Source organism: Molothrus ater, chromosome 20 (genome assembly GCF_012460135.2).
Source record: "Molothrus ater isolate BHLD 08-10-18 breed brown headed cowbird chromosome 20, BPBGC_Mater_1.1, whole genome shotgun sequence".
NCBI lineage: Eukaryota > Metazoa > Chordata > Aves > Passeriformes > Icteridae > Molothrus > Molothrus ater.
The window spans coordinates 5,752,287-5,776,029 of NC_050497.2; the positions used below are offsets into that span (position 1 = coordinate 5,752,287).

At 47.8% G+C, this 23,743-nt stretch overlaps 2 protein-coding genes across 4 annotated transcripts; one reads left to right on the forward strand and one right to left on the reverse strand.

Moving 5' to 3' along the window:
* Nucleotides 1–533: 533 nt before the first annotated feature.
* On the reverse strand, nucleotides 534–3,536 carry SWI5 (SWI5 homologous recombination repair protein). The gene is made up of 6 exons (XM_036394215.1): nucleotides 3,514–3,536; nucleotides 3,035–3,292; nucleotides 2,897–2,945; nucleotides 2,414–2,535; nucleotides 1,392–1,486; nucleotides 534–1,127 (listed from the first exon to the last, which is right to left on the reverse strand). The coding sequence occupies exons 1-6, from the start codon at nucleotides 3,534–3,536 to the stop codon at nucleotides 1,063–1,065; spliced, it is 612 nt and encodes a 203-aa protein (XP_036250108.1). The 3' UTR covers nucleotides 534–1,062.
* A 577-nt stretch (nucleotides 3,537–4,113) lies between these two features.
* On the forward strand, nucleotides 4,114–23,103 carry GOLGA2 (golgin A2). 3 transcript variants are annotated; one of them, XM_036393942.2, is made up of 28 exons: nucleotides 4,114–4,200; nucleotides 5,409–5,531; nucleotides 5,872–5,952; nucleotides 9,241–9,375; nucleotides 9,937–9,980; nucleotides 10,105–10,168; nucleotides 10,628–10,687; nucleotides 11,164–11,244; nucleotides 12,947–12,985; nucleotides 13,507–13,569; nucleotides 13,801–13,894; nucleotides 14,526–14,632; nucleotides 15,178–15,236; nucleotides 15,448–15,589; nucleotides 16,590–16,679; nucleotides 16,846–16,953; nucleotides 17,050–17,137; nucleotides 17,636–17,982; nucleotides 18,798–18,911; nucleotides 19,190–19,414; nucleotides 19,733–19,832; nucleotides 19,912–19,991; nucleotides 20,557–20,710; nucleotides 20,849–20,916; nucleotides 21,188–21,290; nucleotides 21,532–21,638; nucleotides 21,795–21,963; nucleotides 22,071–23,103. In XM_036393942.2, the coding sequence occupies exons 1-28, from the start codon at nucleotides 4,153–4,155 to the stop codon at nucleotides 22,316–22,318; spliced, it is 3,141 nt and encodes a 1,046-aa protein (XP_036249835.1). In that variant the 5' UTR covers nucleotides 4,114–4,152; the 3' UTR covers nucleotides 22,319–23,103. The 3 variants fall into 3 exon arrangements, with proteins under 3 accessions (XP_036249835.1, XP_036249832.1, XP_036249834.1); XM_036393939.2 differs by having other exon boundaries at nucleotides 4,136–4,200; nucleotides 17,639–17,982; XM_036393941.2 differs by lacking the exon at nucleotides 9,241–9,375 and having other exon boundaries at nucleotides 4,136–4,200.
* Nucleotides 23,104–23,743: the final 640 nt, after the last annotated feature.

Consider the following 23,743-nt stretch of genomic DNA (forward strand, 5'->3'; position numbering starts at 1 on the left):
CCTTGTGACTTGTTTCTGGCTTCCAACCACAATGAAGACAGATTAATTTGATTCAAACTTGGATGTAAGCAGACTGCAGGATGGGCCTAACTGGAGAGCACAGGGGAAACTTACTGGCTAGAAGGTCTTGGAAATAAAAATGGGCAGAAGGACATAAAGTCTGAGTGAAAAAAGGACAATAGATCTTCAGTCAGCAGAGCATCACTTCCAACTGCCCAAAGCAGCCAAATTTAGTCTGTGCAGTCACCTTCAGCCCTCACACTGACATTGAAACACTCGTGCTCCCAATACCATCCTCACACTGACATTGAAACACTCGTGCTCCCAATACCATCCTCACACTGACATTGAAGCACTCGTGCTCCCAACACCAACAGCACTCACTGCCACCATGACTCTGCACTTAGAGCAGACAAAGGTGATTCTGCACCTGCACATTCCTGGAGAAAACATTTGAACAGCTCATGTTGTCTCAGTATAATTTTAGAATTTGTTCCCAGGTTCATGCAGTGTTTTATAGGCTCTTGAAGTGATTTACTGACAAATGTGAAGGCTGTTTTATTCAGAGTGAACAGTTCAACACAACTTTACATTTTGCCATTTACTACAGAAATGATACAAAACCTCCAGATACCAGAGCAGGTAAGAACAAAAATGCAGAACACCCAGACTTGTCTGGATTTGTTGATAAAACAAAATAAACCCCCAAACCACAATTTCTGCCTTCTTCCCTCCTTTCTTCTGAGGGTTTTCCTTTCAAAGCAGCTATTACATTGCACATGTGTATGTCCTCACTTCCTCTATCCATCCAGGAACAAACAACCCCTGGATACTGCAGGGAATCAGAGGCTCCATGGAAGGGGCTCAACATCAACCTGAACTACAACCTTTCAAAAAAAAAATCCTGTTGATCAGGTAGTACATGAAATTATCTAAAATCCTACATCCCTTTTCCAAAGGTTCCTTTTCAGCCTTCTGTCTCTCCTAAACCAGGATGACACCACTGTGTAATGGCCCAGTGACAGTCACTTTTGCAGGACATGGCACTCTCCAGGTTCAGGACTAGTCACTGAGCTCCAGGTCATACTCAGGATAGAGCTGTTTTGTAGTGACCCCTCGGATAACAGCTGGGAAATAAAGAAACAGCATTGCTTTCATTAAACAAAGATCAGGTGAGTCAGAAACCTGGTGTTTTCTTCCCCTAATTATCCCATAGCACATCCCATAGCCAAGAAACCCAAGGTTTTGCAGCTGTGCCTTGTGCTTGCCCAAACACTTTAAATAAAGTGAAGAATCTGTAACACAAGGTTTGCCTTCACGGTAGCAGCTTCTTTCTGTGTTTGTATGAAAACACTAACTAAAAAGGTCTTGAACAGCTTTCCCTTCCTTACCTAGCTTGCCCAGGAGCATCTGCCCAGCATCTTTGATTTCATTGTACTCATGGAGCAGAGAGATGTGCTTGTCCAGTTCTTCCAGGCTGTAGCCCCTGTAAAATAACACCAGGAAGGTCACAAATGACACAGAGGGACTGGGGCTTCCTGCTGCTGTGGGAGATACCCAAGCCTGGCACCTCAAAAGCAGAGAGTGAATGCAGCAAAGTGCAATTGCTGCAAGTCCTAAACATGAAAGATCTAAACAAGCTCAAGAAAGCCAATGCACCCAAGTTCTCAGAATCGAGAGTAGGCTGTGGTAAGTTCCATTGATACCTATCTCTAATCTGTATTTAGGGAAAAAATTAAGAATTGTAGAATCATTTAGGATGGAAAAGACCTCCAAGAGCATCAAGTCCAACCTTTGGCTGAGTACCACCATATGAACTAAACCAGAGCACTGAGTGCCATATCCAGTCATCTCTTGAATGTCTCCAGGGACCATGACTCCATCACCTCCCTGGCCAGCCCAGTCCAATGTTTAATCACCCTTTCAGCAAAGAAATTCCTCCTGATGTCCAACCTGAAATTCCCTGGCATAGCCTGAGGCCACTTCCTCTTGTTCTGTTGCTAGAAGGTTTGTTTATCCTTGAGGATAAATGAAAAGGGGTTCTTGGACAGCCTTTGCTCTTCCACCATTTCCATCTTACCTTAGAAAATATCAGTCTTTCACAACAAATAACAAATGGCTAAAATTATCTGTTCCCTGCAAACACATAATTACCTCAGGAACACCCAGGCTAAAACAAAAATCCTCTTATGCAAGCTCCTAGTAAAACTTGTTTTGCTTTACCACATGAAGTGGAAAGAATTCCCTCTTGTCTCTAAGTCCCATCACTTACAATACTGTAACCAGCATTGCACCACGCCAACAATGGCATCATAGAAGGTCAGCTCTCAGCTCCACTTCCTGAATCACATTTTATTTTAAAAACAAAAATAAGTAAGGCATTAAGTAAACACTGAGCTTGCCAAGGACGTACTCTGACAGTAACTGTGCAATTTCCTGGTCTAGAGCGAGGTCTTTCTGTTTCAGCTCTTTGATTTCACACCGCAGGGCTTCTTCGCTGGCTCCATTAGGCTGAAGGGGCTTGGGAGAAGGGATCTGTAAAACACAGAGGACACACAGCAGGAACTCAACTCTGGGTAAGGTGCTACAGAAAATAGTGTATGTATCACTGGATAAAACAGGAGAAAAAGGAAAAAAATATCCCCACGGCAGGGAGGGGGGGTTTAAATAAAATGTGGATCAGTGTACATAACTCTAGCCTGCTCCATACCACGTCTAACCGCACTTTCGAGAGCTACAGTGTAAAGTGAAAATAAATAATTAAAACCCACAATGTGCCTTTTAGGAGAAACTCCCAGCACGACACAGAGCAAACTGCGGTGCCGGCGCTAAACCGAGGAACCCTCAAGGATAAACCCTACCCCCCGGACCGGGCTGAGCCCCCGCCAGCACTCACCGGTGCCCTGAATGCGGCCCCGCCGCTCCGCCGGCCGCCGGCCGAGACCCTGCCAAAGCAGAGGGCAACGCGTCAGGGGCCGCCACCGCCGCCTCGGCGGGGACACGGCCCGGGAGGGGAGGGGGAAGCGGCTCCTACCTCCTGGGCAGGGCCCGCGGCGGCGGGGGGCGGGGCGGGCTGCGGCCCGCGCCCGGCGGGGCCCGCTCGGCCAGGGCTGAGGGCTCCGCGCTCAACGGGGCTCGGGGCTCCCGCCACACCGGAGAGCTGCAGTCCTCCCGCCACAGAGCACGCCGGGAGTTGTAGTTCCCCGCCACAGAGCACACTAGGAGTTGTAGTCGTGCCGCCGAGGGGCACGCCGGGAGTTGAAGTCCTCTGCCGGGCCCGACCGTGGTGAGGCTGCAGGTGACATTGGGTGTGGCAGGACACAATTGTCCCCCAATGGCCGCAGCCGAGATAGTTACATTTGGTGCTTCAGAGACACCTCAGCACCGCGGCTCTGCTGGGACGGGGGTTCAGGGAGTCTCGGGGTCACTCGCACAGAATCACTGAATCAATCTGGTTAGAAAAGACCTCTGGTTCGAAAAATCACCCCTGTGATCAAACACCACCATGCCAACTAGACCACGGCACTGGGTGCCATGTCCAGTCTTTACCCTTAAGCACCCCTGCAATGTTGTTTTCGCAAGGTGAGCACTGCCTACGCCCCCGCTTGACCCTATGTCCCACCGGGCCACCGCAGCTCCCTCCGGCCCGGCCCCGCCAGTCCCGCACAGAGGCTCGGACAGCGCTGGAGGCCCCGTCCCGCCGCGCTCGGGCCCGCCCGGAGCAGGGAGCCGTGTCCCGGTGAGCGCTGTGTGTCAGAGCCGGGGCTGCCCGAGCCTCGGGTGCTGCCGCGCTTGGAAGGTCAAAGATTTGGGATCGCACACAGCGACCCCGCCGCCTGCGCTGCGCGCGGGATCCGCGCTCGGACAGCCCAGGGCGGAACGCGAGGCGGGTCTGCGGGACGCGCCCCGCAAAGGCGAGGGGAGCCGGGCTGGCCTCTGCCGGCTGGGCAGTCGGGTCACTACATCAGCGGGACAGAGCCGGGTGTCACAGGCGGACCGGGGTGTCCCGGGGCGGGAGTGTCCCGGCGGGGCCGGGCTGTCCCGCTGTGTCACCCCGGGGTGTCCCGGGGCGGAGCGGGGCCGGCAGGGGGCGGAGCCGCCACCGCCCCCGCCGCTCCTGGCGGGCTGACGTGGCCCGGGCGCGGGGCGGACATGGCGGACGGCAGCAGGCAGAGCCGGTTGGCCGCGGCCAAGAAGAAGGTGAGGGGCCGGGGGTCCGGGCACGACGGGACACGACACGACACGACACGACACGACACGACGGAGCTGGGGGCGGCTGCGTGCCGCGAGCCCCGCGCGGGCCGGACCCCGGGCTGGGCCGAGCGCGGCCTCCCCCGAGGGGCGCGGGCCGGGCCGCCGCCGCCCCCTCGCTCCGGGCCCGGGAGCCTGCGGGCGTCCGGGGCTGCGGCCCGGCCTTCTCGGCGGGCGGCCGGGGCGAGGCCGGGCCTGGGTGGCTGCGGTGCTGTGAGGGTTGCCCGGGCTGGTGTGCGGCTGTCGTGTCCCCCCCGCCTTCCTTCCTCCTCCCCCCCCGCCTTCCTTTTTTTCCCTGTTTTTTCCCTGTATTTTTTCCCTCGGGGCGGCCCGGCTGCCTGCGTCCCGGCGGGATGCGCTTCTGTGTCAAAGTCACAGGAACGGAAAAGTGTCCTGGAGCAGTTCAGGCTTCCATTTTGAAATCCTCCCAATAATGGGATCCTCCTTCGTCCTTCTCCATCCCCGCTGCCCCGCCGTGCCCTGCCCGGGGTGTGCGGGCCGGGGGTGCCGTTATTTGCATAAACAGCTGCCGGCACCGGCCGCTCTGGGGCTCGGGCGTGCAGGAATTGCACAGAAATGCCGGCAGACCTGGCGGGATTCGAGTTACATCTTATCAGACCGGCGCTTCCTGGGCGAAGTGGATGAGATTAAAAAATCATTTGTAGATTGTTTCTCCCCTTAGTTTGCAGTTGTTGCAGTGTCTGCTGTGGGGATTGCACCTGTGCTTATAAAATCTTTCACGGAGTGGAAGATTTTACTATCAGGCAGTGCTTTCTCACTTCGCATGTAGGATTAATTGCCCTTTATTAATTTGGCCTTATTGCTCTTACTTATAACCCTGAAAATTCCCCAACCAGTGCTCTCAATCTCCTTTTAGTTGCATTGTGGAGTATCAATTTCCCAGGAACAGCATTGGCTGTAAACAAAAGTTGAATGTTTACAACACTTGTCATAAACCCATCTCTTTGGTCTTAACTTTACCCTTCTTGAGCTTATTTTGATTCCTGTTTTTCCCCCAGACTGATGAATTCATGAATTCATTCTCTTGTCCTTTCACCTTGATGTGTATTTTTACCAGTGAAGTTAGATTTTGAGGGTTTTTTGGGGTTATAGAAGGCATATTCTATTTGGACTTCAGATTTTTCTTCTGTTCACAGCTGAAGGAATATCAGCAGAAGAACAGCCCTGGAGCAACTGCAGGAACTAAGAAAAAACGCAAAACTAAAGAAGGCAGCAGACCTGCGACTCCCACCACCGATGACCAGCAGCCTCCAGAGAATGTGAGTGTCTCATCCTTTCTCTCAAATCATTTGCCACTTCCCTCTTCTTTGGTTTTCTGGACAATCTGAGCGGAGCTGGAAGTGCTGGGGTAAGAGCTGAGTGGTGTAGGTGCTGTTTGAATGAAGTTTGCTGCAGCAGTTGCCAGCTGCCTGTTCTGGAGGGTGCAGCTGCCTCCAGAGTCTGCCTGATGGTGGCCTGGGTGTGCCCAGAGCTGCTGGGCTGAGGCGTGTGGTCCTCACCAGCTGCACGGGGCTGGTTCCTTGGCTGCCTTGGATTGACGTTTTCTCTCTGTCCTTCTCTGAGCCGTTTCTCTTTCCCCTTTTCTTTCGCCTCCTGTAGATTCAGAACATTCTGAAGGTGCTGGTGTCAGACCTTAACCGCTCCAATGGGGTAGCCATACCCTCATTGGACAAGAGGAAGGTGAGGCAGTGCTCGTGTCCCTCGCAGTGACTCACTCGCTCTCCCTCCTGCATGCTTTGGGTTCTGCTCACTCTGAGCTCCATCTCCGGGATGGAGCCTTGTCCTCACATATCCATTGTCAGTTGCTTCAGTTTTGTTCCTGTTTTTATTAACATGGAGCTCTTTGTTACCATTGCTTGTTTCCTTCTGGTTTGTGTCAAAGTTAACACGTCAAGAAGTCTTTCTTGAGACAGCTGAGCTTGGAGGAAAACAGGAATTTGGGGTGAGGCAATAAACTCATTTATAACAGCTGAGGAAAACTGCACTAGGAAGAGGCAGTGATTCCTTATTCTGTGTTTCTCCTGCTCTTAGTGTCATTGCTTTGTTTCCTGGAGCTTGGTTTCTGAAGGGCATGTTTCTGCCCATCTCCAGGCAAACAGCTGCACTGGCTGGTTATTCCAGCCACCCATTTTATGACAGGCATGAAGCTGGCACAGGTGATGTACAGTCTGGCAAGTAGCAGGGGTGTAAATATGCTTAGGCAGGAAGTCAGATACTTCAAAGCCAGGCATGTACAGGCTTTAATGTCTTCACATTCCCAAGATCCCAAAGAGGAAAGGGCAGGACGTATGCCAAGAAGCAAGAGAAAGGTGTTCAGGAGCATACATGAACAAACAGCCTTTTAAAAACACTTATTTTCAGGCAGTTAGTTTATTTAAAATAAGGCCCAAGCTGTGATGGGAACTCAGAAGTCAAATTTTGTAGCCAAGAATGTTCTTCCAGTTTTGTTGTACCAAAGCTCTGCTTTTCATTTTCACTTGCATCGTTTTGATAGCTTATTTCCCTGCCATTGTTTCAATGTACTTGTCATAAAGTAGCTCATTGTTATATTCAGTGCCTATCCATGGGTATCCAGCAATAAATATAACTATAGCAATCACATGGGGTACCTGACAGATGAAGTGAAACCTGCAACGTGGAATGGAATTCCCTCTGAATTGCCTTTGTATCCTTTTTTGCTTTTTTTCCTTTTGTGTGATAGTATGTCTGACACAGAGTTCCACCAGCTGGACTGTGTTTGTAGGTTCTGTAACAGCAGAATTTGAGTGATGTGAAGACACATTGCCAGTTTGGGGTGCTGGGTGTGCCTCAGAAAACTTGTGTTGTGACTGAAGTGTCACTGTTGTCCTGAGGACTGTTTTCAGTTAATACTTGTGAGCTCAGAGCAAGTTAAATATTGGAAAAAGAGACTTGTTTCCCATTGGAGGGTGAGATGAAGATAGGTGGTCCAGTGCTTAGCCTTGCAGTGAAGGCCTACCTGTGTCTACAGCTTTAGTCATGTTCTGCAAAGGGAGAATGTATTGCTCTAGTCATTCTTGTTACCCTTTTGTTTTTTCTTTTTCTTCAGAAAAACAGTTTGATCTGATTGACTATTATGGAATTTTTGGATTGTTGTGCCTGGGGTTTTAGGAATTATTTGAAAACTAGTCTTTAACTGCAACATATAATGAAAGAATAATTTCTCATTCCAGTTGCTGTCTTGTAAAAATCCTGAGTCAGGAAAATGCTGTTTAGAAACTTGATGCTAATAGGGCAGAAAAGCTGATCATTGGCAGCTGAGCTGCTGCTGCCATTGGTGTCTCATGTGAGGCAGAGCCCTCCCTTGTATCTCACTTCAGCTTTCTTGGCTCTGAAACAGAGGAAAACCAGCAAAGTCAAAGCCTTTGTGTGAAAGTAAATGGATTCTACTACATGCTAAACTGAGCAGAATTACTGACTTTTTATTCTACATTATTGGAATGTCACAAAGCATAATTTCCATATAAGTGTTTTGCTTTTAATGCTTTCTGTTTCCAACAAATTCAATTGTTCAAAGAGTTTTGGGGTTTTTGACAGTTTATTACAAAACTGCTCCTTGTGAAGAAAGAAGGAAGGAATTCTTGTGGTTAAGGAACATTACTGGTTTCTGCATCTTGGAAGTATTAGGCAGAAAGAATGTTCTGATCAAAAGAAATTATCATTTTGAGATGCACTGGGGATTTAATCCCTCCTGTCCCTCTGATGTTTCTATTGATGAGTGTGTGATTGATAAAGGTGAAGTAACTTTTAGCTGGAAGAAGTGAGGGAGTTCCTGACATTCCTAATGAGCACCTAACACATATTGCTCCTTCAGAGCATCAGTACCTGTCCTGCTAAAAAGAAATTCAGAAAATTCTTGTTTTCCCTTTGTAGTCTTCCAACTTACTGCCTTCATTAAATCTGTCTCCACTGTTGCTGTTTTAACCTTGCTGCTGGATTAGTGAATGAAGTGCTGAGAGGTAAACAGGGAATGCCAAGAGAGAGATTTCTTGGTTCCTATGAAGTGCCAAGGAGGAAGTAACTGAAATAAGAGGGAACTCTTCCAGGTGGAGTTGCAGAGAGCTGCAGTGTATTGGTGGGGCTGAATGCTGAGATTATCTCCTTTGTTTTGTTGTGTTTTTAAGTGATGATTTACTAGAGCTGGATGATGAAATCAATCAAATTGCTGTAAAACACAAGAGCACCGCTGGACCTCTATGGCTCTAGTGCTGTGCAAGGAGATGCAATGGGTCAGTGCAGCGTGGCTTCATTGAGGGGGCTGCAGATGCCATCCATCCTCCCACAGAGCCTGGATAGGAACTTGCTGTCCAGAAATAGTTTTTTGGCTCTTCTCTTTTCTATTTAGATTCTTCTGGTCATGGGATCCATGGCTGCAGCAGGGCCACAGGCACCTGCTCCCAGCCACCCTCCTCCCTCTGGCCTGTTGATAAATGTCCTGTTTCTAAACTGGGGGGTCATGGCATGCCACAAATTTCAGCAAGTTTTAGACAGAGCACTTGAGTCTGACTAACCCATTTTTCAACTAGTCATTCCTCTGTTCTTTTCCATCTTCATTTGCATACAGTGATCTGTGTTTTCCCCAGGAACACCTCGAAGGTGATGCTTTTCAAAGCACAGTGACATTTGGCGTTGCCCTTGATTTTTGGTGAATCTTTAGCAGTGAATCTCATGTGTGAACTTAGAGTTTGGGTGATGTTATTGCCCTGTGTTTAAAAAGGGAGTTGGATTGTGGAACGCTGGTTATTTATGGAAGGACACACTCTGAGACAGTGTTTGTCTGTGATTGATGCATTCACCTCTTTGCTCTGGGGAGAACACAGGTTCCTTTCCACGTGTTTCTTAATGACTGTTCACATCTGTCTGGTTTTCACAGGCAGGCCACAAGGTGATGTGTGTGTGTGTTTGTTCATTTTGCATGAAGGCTGTAATCCTGTGCTGTGTTTTGTGCAGGCATACTTTGACAGTGATGTTGCCACTCGTAGTGCTGAACAGCTTGCTCCTGATGTCCCTGTGCTATCTAACAGCAACAGCCTCCCTAGTTGTGGTTCTGTTCTGCCTGCTCCTGAGAGCATGCAGCTGACACAGGTTTGTGACTTATCATCAATACTGCCATTGAACCATTGAGCACTGATTAGTGATGCCACATTAGTGTGGAGAAAGGGGACCTTCATAAATATGACATCACTAGTTCAGGTTTTCTCCTGTTAAAAATACTACATTCTCCACTCTCCATGCAGTCATCATCTGTCTGTGAGAGCAGAGGGAGTACTAGCACACACGTGGCCCTGCAGCTTCCAAAGCTGTCTTCCTTCCCCTTCTCTCCTATTTCAATCAGTCTGTATTTCCTTTTACTAATTAAAGATTCAGTTGTAGCTTTTTTCAGCAAAGTGTTGATTATCCTGATAAATAGGAACAGCAGACATAAAGCCTGATACACTTGAATTTCTCTATTGCAGACTCACACCACTCAGAAATTATGTGTAAGCCAGGGCTGAGTTGGTTGTTTTAAGTTCATCTTCCTTTGGGAAGCAGTAATTACAGGACCTGTGAAACTTGAGCCCAGGTGTAATCAAGTCTTAGTGACACATTCATAAGTGTGACTCCCATCTTTTACAGGCTTACAAGTTTTTATGTTTTAATCCACAGATGAATGAAGCTGAGGATCATAAAAATGCTTTGGATGAGAACAGGTGAGTGTCTGTGTTGGCTTTGCAACAGGATCCCAGCAGATTAAGGTTTTATTCCTTCCCCAATGCTGTGTTGATTTGGGCAGCTCTCTGGGAGAGGTTTTCATTGCCAGGTCTTTGTTCCCAGGTCTTTCTCGTCAACAGAGGGTCTTCGTCAGTTGTCTGAGCAGCTCAATGGCCTGGTTTCCCAGGTACTCCTTTTCATCCTTTTGTCCCATGAATTCTCTTGGTGTTTGATGTGGAACTTTAAGCAGACAGTTCAAGGAAACACTCTTCAATCTCAGAGACATCTGCAGCCATCCTACTAACCAATGTGGTACTTAAACATTGAGGAGCAAAAATTCCTGGTTTAGGAATTTAAGATTTCGGCAGTAGGAAGAAAAGCAGAGTGGGATGAATGAATTGTACATATTCATGGAAAGATGTACTCTTGATTTGCTGGAAAAGAATATGAAGTCAGTTTGAATAATTCACATCAGCTTGTCACAGGGGCAGCCAGCATCTATCCTGAGCCAGAAGAGTGTTTTCTGTGCCTGTGTGTGGTTGTTTGAAGTGACAGGTGCTATAAGGAGTGTTACACTTATAATGGGATCTTACCTAATAGTGATTTGCTTTGAGGACTAAAACTGACTTACTTGATTTACTTCTAGTCTACATCGTATGTGAATGGAGAAAGTGCTGTTTCTTCCACAAATATTAAGGAAATGGAAGTAAGTTGTTCTCAGTCTGTCATGTTTTTTATTTTTCTTATTTGCTGCTGTTGATCACTTGTTTGGATTCTGTGCTTACAGCAGTGTTAGTGAGGCCTAACTGAATGCACAGGTCACAAAAATCACTGTGTAGTGTCACCTGGGGCTGTAATTGGGTAGCTGTGATCACAACAGTCAGAGGCAGTTATTAGAGATGTTCCCAGTTTGGGGACTGGGGATAATCTGGCTTCCATGCAACTGCAGTTCTTATTTCTGATTCACTTTTATGTCAAAATGAGGCCTCAGCAGAAACGGATAAAATAGGTTGACATCCCAGCTGCTTTTGTTCAAACCACAGATTTTGTTTTGTTTGGAGAATCTGATTATATCAAATTGTGATAATGATTTATTTTTCTGTCCTTTTTAATTATTGCTTTTTTCCTTCCCTCCTCCTCTTCTGCTCCTTCCTTTTTCTCCTATATGCATGTGCCCGTCAGACACGTTACCAGGAGCTGGCAGTAGCCCTGGATTCCAGCAATCTAACTAACAAACAGCTCGTTACAAAGATAGAGGAATTGGTAAGAAACAATCCAACCAACCAGTCTGACATTGTCTTTGCTGCTCCTCCTGCTCTCTGGGTGTCTGCAAGGTTCCAGGTTCCTCATAGTGCCACAAGGAAGGCTGCTTACACAGCACTTTGTATGAACAAAATGGGCTGGGTGGAAAACCTGTGAGGATCAAAGCCTAAGGCCTCTTGTGAGTGTGGTGGCTCATGTGAGGAGGCAGAAACAGAGTTTTGTTGTTTCCATTTAAGTGTGCTCTGTTGATCTCCTCACACTGTCCCTGGGTGATAAGCATCCTCATAAAACAGCTATTTCTGGTCCTGGTCTGAATCCTTGAAATACAGAATTCTGGTGCTGGCAGCAATGTGAAAACCTGTTTCTGCAGGTGGTGATGCTGTTCTAAATATATCAGCAGAGTGGGAGCAATAGGTCCAAGAGAGCCTGGGGCTGTTTTCTGATCATATCCTCAGCTTCTCTTGGCACAATGAATGAACTGCTTTGTCTTGTGGCCTGCATGGATTCCTGCTGCTGCTTTTCAGCCTTCAGCCTTAACACTGCAAAAAATGCAACTAAGTGGATCTGTTCCAGACTGAAAAGAGCCTTTCTTGTGTGAAATACTTTCCCCCATTTTGTTTCTCTCTAAAACCACACTTTTCCCAAAGTTCAGCATTTCCCAGTGTACCCCATGACCCCTCTTTTTGTTTAATTTTTGGTTTTGGGTTATTTTTGTTCTGTTCTTTTTCTTGTGTTTTAGTTGGACTGCAGAGGTAAAGTGCATTGCCCACCCAGGATTCTCATTGTTTGCCGGCTTTTTTGTTTGTCTGGAACTCTGTAGGGCCTTTGCTGCATTTGTGCTCTTGCCTTTGCTTTTCCTGGTTGTGTGCTGGCATTGCTAAAATCAAAACCTCATCACCTTTTCATCTGCAGTCATGTTTCAAAATGCACTGAGGTAGTAGTGGTAATAAAGAAACACCTTGGTAATATTAATCATTTGGGAAGAGGAAAAAATACTAATTATGTAGTTACTTAAGAGGAAACTGCCAGGGGCACAAGAGCAGCAAAGGGCAAACAGGGTTTGGTGGCTGCCTGGGCAGCCTTTGCCCCCTTCACACCTAGAGATGCACTTTGTGCAGTCACAGATCTCCAGTGTTTCACCCATAAGACTGAAATTGGCTGGGACAGAATTATCCCTTTCCTTGCATCTGGCTTCAGCTCTGTCTCACAGCACCTTGGTGGGAGCCTGCCAACGTACGTGCAGCTCTGCACGACTTGGCCACTTGTTAACTGGGATAGAGGTCCAAGGAATCACTTAAAGGAAAGGACTTTTGCTTTGGGATTTAGGTATTATTTGTCCTTCATTAAAAGCATTTTTGTTGATTTTCCTAACACACCAGTTTGACTGTGATTAATTGCATAGATGTGGGATATTGCAAGTTTAAACTGAAGTTGCTGGATGCTCAGAAAGGAACACTGAGAGGTTTCAGCACAAGTGTTGGAGGAGAACTATGATAATGTACTGGACAATGAAAAACATAGCACATGTATTAGTGAAGGGAGCCCCAAATCTCTTAATAGCTAAGATGAACTTCCTAGTTTCTAGAGAAATGGAAATTCTCCTTGCATTAACTGGGCATATATCCTACTTTATCAGAGTGAAAATGTGTTTCAGTATGAGAGTATTTTCTCTTAATATTGGTGCATCAATTTTCTTCCATAGAAACAGCAGAACCAAGAAGCAGTGAATCAGCTGGAAAAGGTAAAGTGTGTCCTATTTTTGGATAGATACAGAAATAGGTATCTATTTCTCCGAGGAGTAGAAAACACAGTGGATTGTGGCACAAGAGTGCATGATCTTGTCTTGTGTTAGATTCAGTTTTATTTGTAGCATAAGGTTTAATATTTTGACTTCACGAGCTGGGCCTGACAGGCAGCATTCTTATGTTGACCAAAGCTAATATTGAAATCAAGTTCAATATTAGCTCAAGTTGCAGGAGTGCAGTGGGGACAGGAGGTTACAGTTTAGGTCCTTGCCAGGAGCTTCCATTCCAGCACTGCCACATGTGTGCTGCAATGCTTGCACTGTGCTGTTGCTGCTGGTCTGGGATGGAAAAATGATTCAGTAGTTCAAATAATGGAAGATTAAGTGTGTCTTAAAAAATACTGGCATCATTTAGTGCTAGCAATAGTACCAATTAATTCCTGCTTTTTTAGTTTGACGTAAAACAAGGGTTAACTATTGGCATGTTTGTGCTGACCAAGCATTATTTGTTTCTACAGGAAAAGAAGGAGTTTGAACAGAAATTTTCTAAAGAGCAAGCAGCACTGAGGGAACAGTTACAGGTAAGGCAGAGCCTCCCTTACAGTAATATCACCTGACTTCTGCTGTTTTGTGGATTATTGAGCACTCCTAGTCCTTATCCTGGAAGTCCATTCCTTTAGCAAAACTGTGAGTGTCAGCCACACTGTACTTAACTGCAGGAGCTCTTTACTGAATTGTCCTTTTGTGACAACAGTGATGTTGCAGTGGCAAGCAAAGAAGTTTTGTGCTGAGCTGATTTTCCTTTCCCAAAGGTTCATATCCAGACTATTGGAATTCTTGTTTCTGAGAAGTCTGAGTTGCAGACAGCCCTTGGCCACACTCAGCAAGCTGCACGGCAGAAATCAGGTACGTGACTGTCTCTGCAGCTCAGGCTGGTGGCTGAACTGTGGGTGTCAAGTCACAAGCATGACAGTTGCTGGCAGGCAGCTCACAGCACTCCCCGACCCCTCTGTGAGCAGCCTTTGGCACTGGCACTGCTGCTGTCATCATGGCTGCCCCCAAATGGGAACCTGTTGGTCTCATGGCAGTTGAGGTTCTTTTGTGCATCACTAAAGCCCTGTCAGCTCTGGTGACTACCCCAGACCGTTCCTTTCTAATTCTTTTAAAACTTGGTTTTCCTTTTCTGCCCTGCCTCCCACACAGCTGTCATGTTAATCTAGGTCTTAGCTGAGCTTTTTATTCTGAACTACATTTGAGCAGTTTATTCTAATAGAAAAAAAAACCCCAAACAACATATTGTCTATTGTTCTGCAAAGGAAGTTTCATCATCTCCCTCTAAAAGTGAGGCAGGCATTTAGAGAGAGCTGTGCTCCCAGGGCTGTTAGTGAATCACCTGTAGAGCCAGCAGCAGAGCCAGCTCTGCTGATTTACTGTGCTGCCTGAAGAGCTTGTTGACAAAGTAGAAAGTGCTGTTCAGCCAGTTCCAAAATGCTCTTTTGTGGTCCAGCCTCAAGTGACTGTGCTCTGCCTTGTGCAGGAGAAGCTGAGAGCCTCGCTGCCCGTTTACATTCGTCTCGCCAGCGAGTGTCGGAGCTGGAGCGCACCTTGTCCTCCATCTCCATGCAGCAGAAGCAGTCAGAGAAGGTGAGAGTCACCTCTGTTTATGCTTAACCAGCAGCTCTGCCTTTGGCTGTTTGCTTATTACTACACTGCTGCAAAGTCTGCAGTCCCTGCTTGCAGAAGAGGCAGAAATGAACCTTGTTAATTGTTAAATAAAGCCCTTTTAAAGCCCTGTGTTCCCCATGATCAAGGCAAACTTCATTCAAGTTTCTGTGACTAATCCCATGGTCCACTTGGTGTCCTCAGACCTGGCACCTCACTTCATTAGTCTGACAGCTCCACACAAGAGAGACACCTTGTCCCAGAAATCTCCATCAAGCACACACTTCAGTATTGTCTTTAATCCAGAGGTTTGCAGAAATACTTGGAGCATTACATTTGAGAAGACTGAGCAGACTTATTCCTGGAAAATTCAGGAGGTTCTAAGCAAACCTGTCCTGAAGTTTTTGCAAAAGTTATGACCTTTTCTGGTCTAGCTGATGTGTTATAGGTGGAATGAAGTATTTTTTGAATACCTTATTTGTTTGGCTCAAGTCCATAGATGAATCAATAATTTCCTTTTTCTCCAGCATAATAAAGAGTTAGTGAAGGAGCGAGACAACCTGAAACTGGAACTGTACAAACGAAGGTAAGTCCCTTCTGCTCATTTCTGCAAAACAACAAGTGGCAAAGACCACAGGTGGTGACTTGGGAGGCTGGATATTCAACTGAAAACCAAAAAAAAGTAGTCACTAGATGTGATGTTTCTGTGATTGTAGCTGCCAGGAAGCATTGATTTGTAGATCTTTGACCTGGACATCAGCAGACCCAGAGCCACTTTAATTTTTTGTTTGTTTTAGCAAAAGTAGTGAGGAAATAAAACAACAGAATTCAGAGCTGTCAGAGAAAGTTCACTCCCTGGTGTCCCAGAACTCAGCTATGAAGTTGGATGTGGAAGATTTGCAGAAGAAATTGGAAATGGCTGAACTGATGATTCAACAGGTGAGGGCAGAGGACAGTGATGACACTGCCACACTTCCTTCTGAGAAAGGACTTAACTCCTGGCTTTAAAGGAAGGCATGAAATCTCATCAAGACATCCTCCTAGGAAAAACCTTTCAGCAAGGCCTCAGGGGAACAGAAGAGCTTGTATTCTCTAAGGTGTTGGAGCTGTAAATTGATTGAAAAGCACACATTGAAAAGCAGTGTCACATTAGTCTGCTAAAACTGTTGTACAGTGAGAGAGGGTGAAATGTGGAAATGCAGTGACTTTTCTGATTGTATCTGTTCAGGATTTTGGTTATTTAGTTCTGCAGTCTCACTGAGTAACCCGCTGAGTAGGGGTGGTGTTTGTACCCACCAGTGGAAGGTGGTGAATTGGACAGTGGCAGCTTGAAGTCAGCTGGGGAAGGAATGCATGGAGCCAGCTCTTAGCAGGTCAGAGAGCAAGCTTGGTGTAACCCTGAGCCTGGGAGGGAAGAAAATGCTCTTTTTTAAATTCCTAGACTGTGTCTTAAGTTATCCTTGAAATCAAGCCAACTGCTGCTCTTCTGGGAAAAGTCCTGTGCCTCAGCTGAGCCAGCCTTGGTGCTCAGTCCACTGACATGCTCCAGACACTGGCTTTAAATTCCTGACATGTCTGACAACTTTTAAGGTCACAGCCTTTCATACCATCTGATATGGCTGTATAGTGCAGATGCTAGAAATGAACAAAATTTCTGAGCCAAAGTTTGATTGAATCCTATTTTCTTAATTAAAAAAGAGTAAATGTAAAATTGGTAGGGAGGAGCTGCCCAGTTCAGCCTGTTTTATAGGACTAAAATCTCAGCTCTTTGTTTTTAATCCCCCTATTTTTGCACACTGAACCTTACTATGAGTTGGAGCACTTTAAAGAATGATAGAAGGTTACAACATGGATCATATGGCAGGTTGGTCTCAGGAGAGAAGGCTGTGCAGGAATTGAGTGTTAACATTTTGCCTTAACTTTCTGATATTTTAAACAGTTCTCAAGCCAGGGTGGGAGTCTGGATGCAAACCAGCAGCTGCAGATGGCTCTGGAGGAGAAGGCAAGCATGGAAACCCAGGTAGCTCAGGTAAGAGGTTGTATGAAATATGATCCGAATCTTGATGTCTGTAAGGAAACTTGTGGGGCAGAAAAATGTAGTCTGAGCTTTGCACTAACACTGATTTCTTCAAGTTTTATCCCTTAAACCAGATTTATTTAGCCATTATGATGTTGTTTGATTTTGTTTTGAATAGCTCTCAGAGTCACTCCAGCAGCTGCAGGCAGAAAGAGATCAGTATGTGGAGAAACTGAGGGAGGAGGGGAGCATTTGGCAGCAGCGGGTGCAGCAGCTCTCTGAGCAGGTAACCCCAGGGGCAGCATCCCAGCTCTGGACAAACCCAGGCAGCAGGAAATGCCCCATGAACATTGTTGTAATTTTCATCTCTGTGGCCTTGCAGGTCCACACAATGGCAGACGAGAAGGAGAAACACATGGCCAAAATTCAGGAGCTGGAAGACAATGTTACAGAGCTGTTGAACACATCAGGTAGGGCTTCCAAAGTGGGGCTTCCCACTGCAGAGTGGAGCTGGATAACTCTGTGCTGCTGTGCAGGTGCTTCTGCACAGGAGGTGCAAGTGGGTCTGATGCTGGGAAGGCAGATGGAGACCAGGTGACCCTAAGAACCCTTTTCTCCTGGGAAATAGCAAGTGAACTCCTGCAATGAATGGACCAGCAGCCTGGTTATGTTAGTATTGGCCTGAGTGTACTGTCAGCCTGTCTGGCCCAGGAGTTTGGGAAGGCAGGATGCTCCTGCTCTAGGGCTGAGGGAGTCAGCAGCAGACAGCAGGATGCTGTGCTTGGGTTTGGGGTAGGTTTGCTCTTTGTTCCCCTCAGTGCTGTGCACTGAGGATTGGATGCTGCAGCTGCTGAGCCCTCCTGGGTCACAGAGCCCCATGGGCTGGGGAGTGCTTTGTGTATCCAGCAGGGATGTGTCTCACCCATCCACTTGCCTGGGACTGAGCCCCTCTGATTGCATTTCCTCAGCAGTGAAGCCCATGGATATCGAGCCTGCCTCACCACCGGGGCCCACAGCAGCTGAGCTCAGCCTGCAGGAGGAGATCCAGCGGCTGCAGCAGGAGAAGGAGGAGCTGCAGGGGCAGTACCAGGCCCAGGTCCGGGACAACGAGCAGCTGAGCCACCTCAACCGGGAGCAGGAGGAGCGGCTGCTGGAGCTGGAGAGGAGCGTGCAGCGCTACAGCGAGGAGGCTGTGGACAGGCAGCAGATCCTGGAGGACATGCAGAGTGACAAGGCCACCATCAGCAGGGCACTGAGCCAGAACCGAGATCTGAAGGAGCAGCTGGCTGAGCTGCAGAATGGGTTTGTTAAACTGGTAGGTCTCTTCTGTGCCTTTTCTCACTGCTTCCCTCACTGGTGCAATCCTTTTGTAGCGCAGATGTGAAAAACTGGCAGCAGCATTATCCCTCTCTTATCCTCTGAGACTCTTACCCTCTGTGGCTGCTCCATCCTTTGATACATAGTGCCATTCCAGGGAAGTTCCCTCCAGTTCCTTACTCCCTCAGGTGCTCTAGCAGATGAACCAGTATCTTTGTCCAGAACTGTTTCCTTTTCCTTCTTATCCCCTGGCAGTTTCTGTCCCTGGGTATTCCTCCTGCCGTTTTACCTGAAGAACCCATTTCCTGTTCCCTTATATTTGCCCATGAGAAAGTTCTCAACAGTATTCTCTTCTGCTGCTGTCATTCTTACCCTCCTGGAGCTGAATCCTTACTCTTGCTTTGCTTCTTTCAATGTAACACTTCCCCTCTGGGGTCCTAGCAGACTGACACATGGTCTAGCTGCTGGGATTTTTCTTTAGTCCTTTTTGAACTCTTTGGTTTTGAATGTTTGTGGCTCTCTTTGGGATATTCATACCACCCATCTGCTTTGGAGCTGACAGGCTGCATGATGTGCCAAGCCTCTTCTTGGCACTGTCCCAACACCAATTCCCCTGTCTCTTTCCTTGTTCTTCTCCCATCTTCTGAACCTTTCTTTAAGCTATTTACTGCCCTAAACAGTCAATTTATGGCCCTCAGTCCAGAAAAACACAAGGGATGCCACCCTGTTGTACTGGGAACTAACGTGGTTTATTGAGAGCCTGTTTCATGGTAGCTGGGGCAGTTTCCTTACACAGTTGTGTTTGCCTTGCAGACAAATGAAAACATGGAGGTTACAAGTGCCCTACAGTCAGAGCAACATGTAAAGAAGGAGCTGGCCAAGAAGCTTGGGCAGCTGCAGGAGAACCTGGCAGAGCTCAAAGAGACGGTGAGCACCAGCAGTGGGATGGCAGGGCTGGATTCTGCAAATTGCTGGCAACTTCCCAGACACTGATGGAAGGATGGAAATGGGTATTGCAAAGATCCAGCTGGGAGCCTTCCCCTATCATCTGCTGCCTGATGTGGGGGACCAGCATGTGGGGGCAGATGGTGGCTGTCTGCCTGGTTGGTGGCTTTGGGGCAATGTTGACAGTTTGGATCATGTCACACGGATCAGCTGCCCAGGCAGAAAGGGTTTGATGTGGTGGTTTGACCTTGTTCTCTCAGCTGGAGCTGAAGACACAGGAGGCCCGTGGCCTGCAGGAGCAGAGGGACCAGTGCTACAGCCACCTGCAGCAGTACACCCTGGCCTTCCAGCAGCTCGCTGCCGAGAAGGAGGAACTGCACAAGCAATTCCTGCTTCAGACACAGCTCATGGACCGCCTGCAGCACGAGGAGGTCCAGGGGAAGGTGACAGTGGAAATGCACCTGAAAGAGCTGCAGCAGACAAAGGTAACAGTAAAAAGGCACAAGTGGAAAGATGGGAGGTAATCAGTAAGTGAGAGATTTGGTGGGTCCCTTCCACCCTGGGCTGTTCTTTTTAGTTTGGAAGGCAATTTGGAAATGGTGTCAAATATCTACAAGAATTATCTGCAAGTACAGTCATAATACTGCTGTGATTACACCCTGTGCCATACAGATGAGTTGTACCTGTCTGGAGCAAAGTACTGCTTGTGTGTTTGTGTGTGTGGTGCTACTGCCTGAAGACAGAGTGACTGTTTGCAGTCTGGCTTGTGCAGGTTTTTGTGATCCTCTGCTTCTCTCTTGCAGGAAAGTCTAGAAGCTGTAGCCAAGGAAAACAAAGAGCTGCAGGCCCAGATCAGTCAGCTGGCAGCAGAAATGGATGGCAGGATTTTGCACCAACTGGAGGGTGAGTGGCTGCATCAGGGAGGAGGCAGAGCTGGGTTCTCTGCAGCATTGCCTCCATGTTCACCTTCCTTCTTTTACAGAAGGCGATGAAGCAATGACTGAAGAAGTCCAAAAACCTTCTCTTGTGATCCCAGAGAAGTTTGAAAGCCATGAAGAAATGGTGAGTCTTAGTGGGGAGAGAAGCCTTTGATTTTAGTTCTAAACAAATACCTAGAAAAGGAATCCAGTTAAATTGCAGAGAGGTTTATCAGCTGTTATCCTACCAGCTGAGTGCAGTCATGAGGCAAATGCAACACCTTGTGCATAGCAGCAAAGCCAAGACTTCTGCAGCATCCTTGCAAAACAGGCTGGAAGTCTGGCAGTGGTTTCCTTTTGATGACAACTCAGCTGGCAGAGCAGCTCTTTAATGGGGCTTTGATGATGATGTTCTTTTTAGTTTGGAAGGCAATTTGGAAATGGTGTCAAGTATCTACAAGATTTATCTGCAAGTAGTCATAATACTGCAGTCAAATAGCTCTCAAGGGATCCAGTTTTTAACCTGCACTAATTGGGAATGAGAAGAGGCAGTAGCTGTTGCCTGGCTTAGTTCCAGGGCAGTCACACAGTTCTTTGGTTTCACACCCATAAATAAAATGGGGTAAACTGTTACTCTGTTCTGAGATGCACCATAGATCCTGCTGAACACAGGGGAAGCACTAATGTCCACACTCTGAAATCCTTCTTAGGTCATTTTCGTGACCTCTGCCATGTCCCAAGTGGAGCAGGAGCGAGAAGATCTGAGGAAGCAGCTGGCTGCTCAGAAGCAGCAGTGCAGAACCCTCCTGCAGCAAATCACAGCTCTTAGGCAGGAGCAGCAACATCACGTCACGCTGGATGGAGGTGAAGTCCCAGTACAGTTTGGGGACAGTGTGACCATGAGGTGCTGGGCCAGCTGGCCATGGCTGCTCTGAGACAGACCTTTGGGTCTGTGAGTGCATTCTGACCCAGGAGAAACTAAATTGCACACATCCCTTCCAGGCTCCATTATGGATACTGTTCCAGTGGAGGTTCACGAGGCTTTGAAAACTGCCATGGACAAGCTACAGGTAAGCAAAGCATCTCCTGTTGTTTCAGTCCTATTACACTGCTCAGCCAGACCAGGATCCAGTGTCAGACAAACACCACACAAACAGATTGTAGGGGAATAAGCAGCACATGTTCCATAAAAAGATGCTCCATCCTAAAAAGCTTGCTCACTGTTTATAAAGGAGCAGGATTTGTTCCCCAGGCTCAGACCAGTGTCAGGGGGTGTTATCTTTTAGCACAGGTGCTGTCTGTGTGTGACAGCCCAGGTGACTGTCCCCTCTGTGTGTGCAGTTGCGTTTCACAGAGCTGATGCATGAGAAGGCTGACCTGAAGGAGCGGCTGGAGGAGCTGGAGCACCGCTGCATCCAGCTGTCTGGAGAGACTGACACCATTGGTATGTCTAGGCAGCACCAGCACAGGCAGAGCTTGCTCAGTGCCTCATTTATGTGGGGAACAGGTCCCCAAACAGCTTTTGGAGCTGGGGCCCTCAAAGCCTTCCCTGTCTCCTACTGCTGGCTGACTGGGCTAGGTCTCCACTCCAGGGCTGGGTTTCCTGGGTCCTCATGCCTCACACCTCACTATGGGGCTTGTACCCCAGTCTTGCAGACGCTCCTGAGGCTTCTCTTGTGTTCCAGGGGAGTACATTGCACTGTACCAGAGTCAAAGGGCTATCCTCAAACAGCGGCACCAGGAGAAAGAGGAGTACATCAGCAGGTTGGCTCAGGATAAGGAAGAGATGAAGGCAAGGACTTTTCTGTGGTTCTACTCCAAGCAGGGTGGGCCTGGGGAGTGCAAACCTTTATGTGTTCATTTCCTAATTCTGTGACAGGAGTAGGACTGCAAACTGCAGGGTGTATTTGTGTGCATGCTTCATGGGCTTTCCTTTACTTTGGTACAGATGAAACTCCTGGAACTGCAGGACTTAGTGATGCGCCTGGTGAGGGAAAGAAATGAATGGTACAGCAAGTATGTAACAGCTGCTCAGAACCCAGAGGTGCTGGCAAGCCAGACTGAGGGTGTGCTTCCAGCAGAGAGGCGCATTGAGCTGAACGCCACCGATGGAGCAGGTGAGCTGCAGGCAGGACAAACTCTGTGCAGGGGGAGCAGCCCCTGCTCTCAGCCCTGAGTGTGGATGGGAGGAGTTACCTGCCTGCCCTCTGTGTGCTCCTTGCAGGGTTACGAGAGGTGAATCTGTCAGATGAAGCAGAACAAGAGGCTGCTGTTCATCAATCCGGTTTCCCCCCTGCTGACAGCAAAGCTGCTCAGCCAAACCAAGAGGACCCCACAGCAAAGCAAATAATGCAGCTTCTCAGAGAAATCCAGAACCCTCAGGAGAGGCTGGGCTCCCTGCTGGAAAACCCATGCATTCCCTTCTTCTACCGTGCTGATGAGAACGATGAGGTCAAAATCATGGTAGTTTAAGAGGTGCTACATCTTACTGACAGCAACTTTCTGTGGGCCTGGATGGACTTGATGGACTTGTATGTGCCCATACCTCTGCTCAGTGCCCTTGGTGAGAACAGGTTCCTAAAGACATCAGTAAAGAGAGTTTGTATCAGATGGAACTCAAGCATCAGACCTCATCTTCTCTTTCCTCTGTTACTCGGTGTTCTTGGAGGACAGGCAGACTCTTAACTCATCCTGGGAGGCAGCTGGTGCTGCCACATCACCTAGGCCAGGCCCAGACTGGGGGCAAAGGGAGTCCATGACTTTTGGCAAAATGACTTAATCCCTTGTCCCAGCCTCTGCTGCCACAGGAGCTCCCCACGGTTCTGATCCATCACTCATGCCTGTCATCAGCCCAGGTCCTTCTAGGGCTCCCAGAGTAACTCACTGTTCTGCTAATGGACTCTTTGGACTCTCAGCAGGTTGGGTTTGTTTTCATACTACGTATCCTGAACTCCCCCTTGCTGCTGCAGCCCTGCCTCTTGCACCTGTATTTCTGAACAGGCCCCCAGCAAGCAGCTCCTGGGCAGCACAGCCCTGTCTGTTCTCATTGCCAGGGGAAGGGACCCAAGGGAGCCTTGAGGGGACTTTTGGTTACTTGACAAAGCTTTATGTGATTCTTGGGAGTGGGGTGGAAATGTAACTGCACTTTGAAGGATGATGTGTTTCACTTGTATGTGTCTGAAGGTTTTATTTATTTTAAGAAATGGGAGAAATTAAGTAAAAAAGGAAACCACTTAATAAACATGCTTCATTTTGAATTTCTGGACTTTAGGGGTTCTAGTTCTCCATCCCTGAACCTTCCCCTTCTCCCATTTTGGTAAGGACTGCAGGAGATGAGTGGAAACCAAGATCCCATGGCCCAAATTTAAGGTCCTGGGACATGGAGCAGCAAGTGTGGTAGTCCTGGCCCTGCCTTGAAGCCATAGCCCTGATTCTAGGGAGAAAATAGAACATGGAGGGAACAGAGCACTCCCTGAAGCAGCAGCAAAACAAATCTGGGTGTGGAAGTTTATGCCATGTGAACTGGATGTGGATATCCTGCAACTGACGCTGTCTTCAGGCAAGAACTGCCTGAAGTTCTTAGGATGGGTGGTGTCAAGAGTGGAGCTTTGAGGGAAACCACAGGGGAGGTTAAAGGGACCTGGTCACTGGAGCTGTGCAATTAAACACAGGAGTTTGGGCTGTTGGCAGCATCAGCTGCCACCCTGTTACCTCCTGAGATACAAGATGGAAGCAGAGGAACACAGACACACAGATTTTTGTCTGTTCAACAGCAGAGATTGTGCTGGGTGAACCATCAGTGCTTTCCTGTAAGCCCCCAGGGGAAGCTGCTTTTTGAACTTTCATTTAAATGGCACAAATGACTGGGCTCCCCAGAGCATGGGGTGTGTACATTCT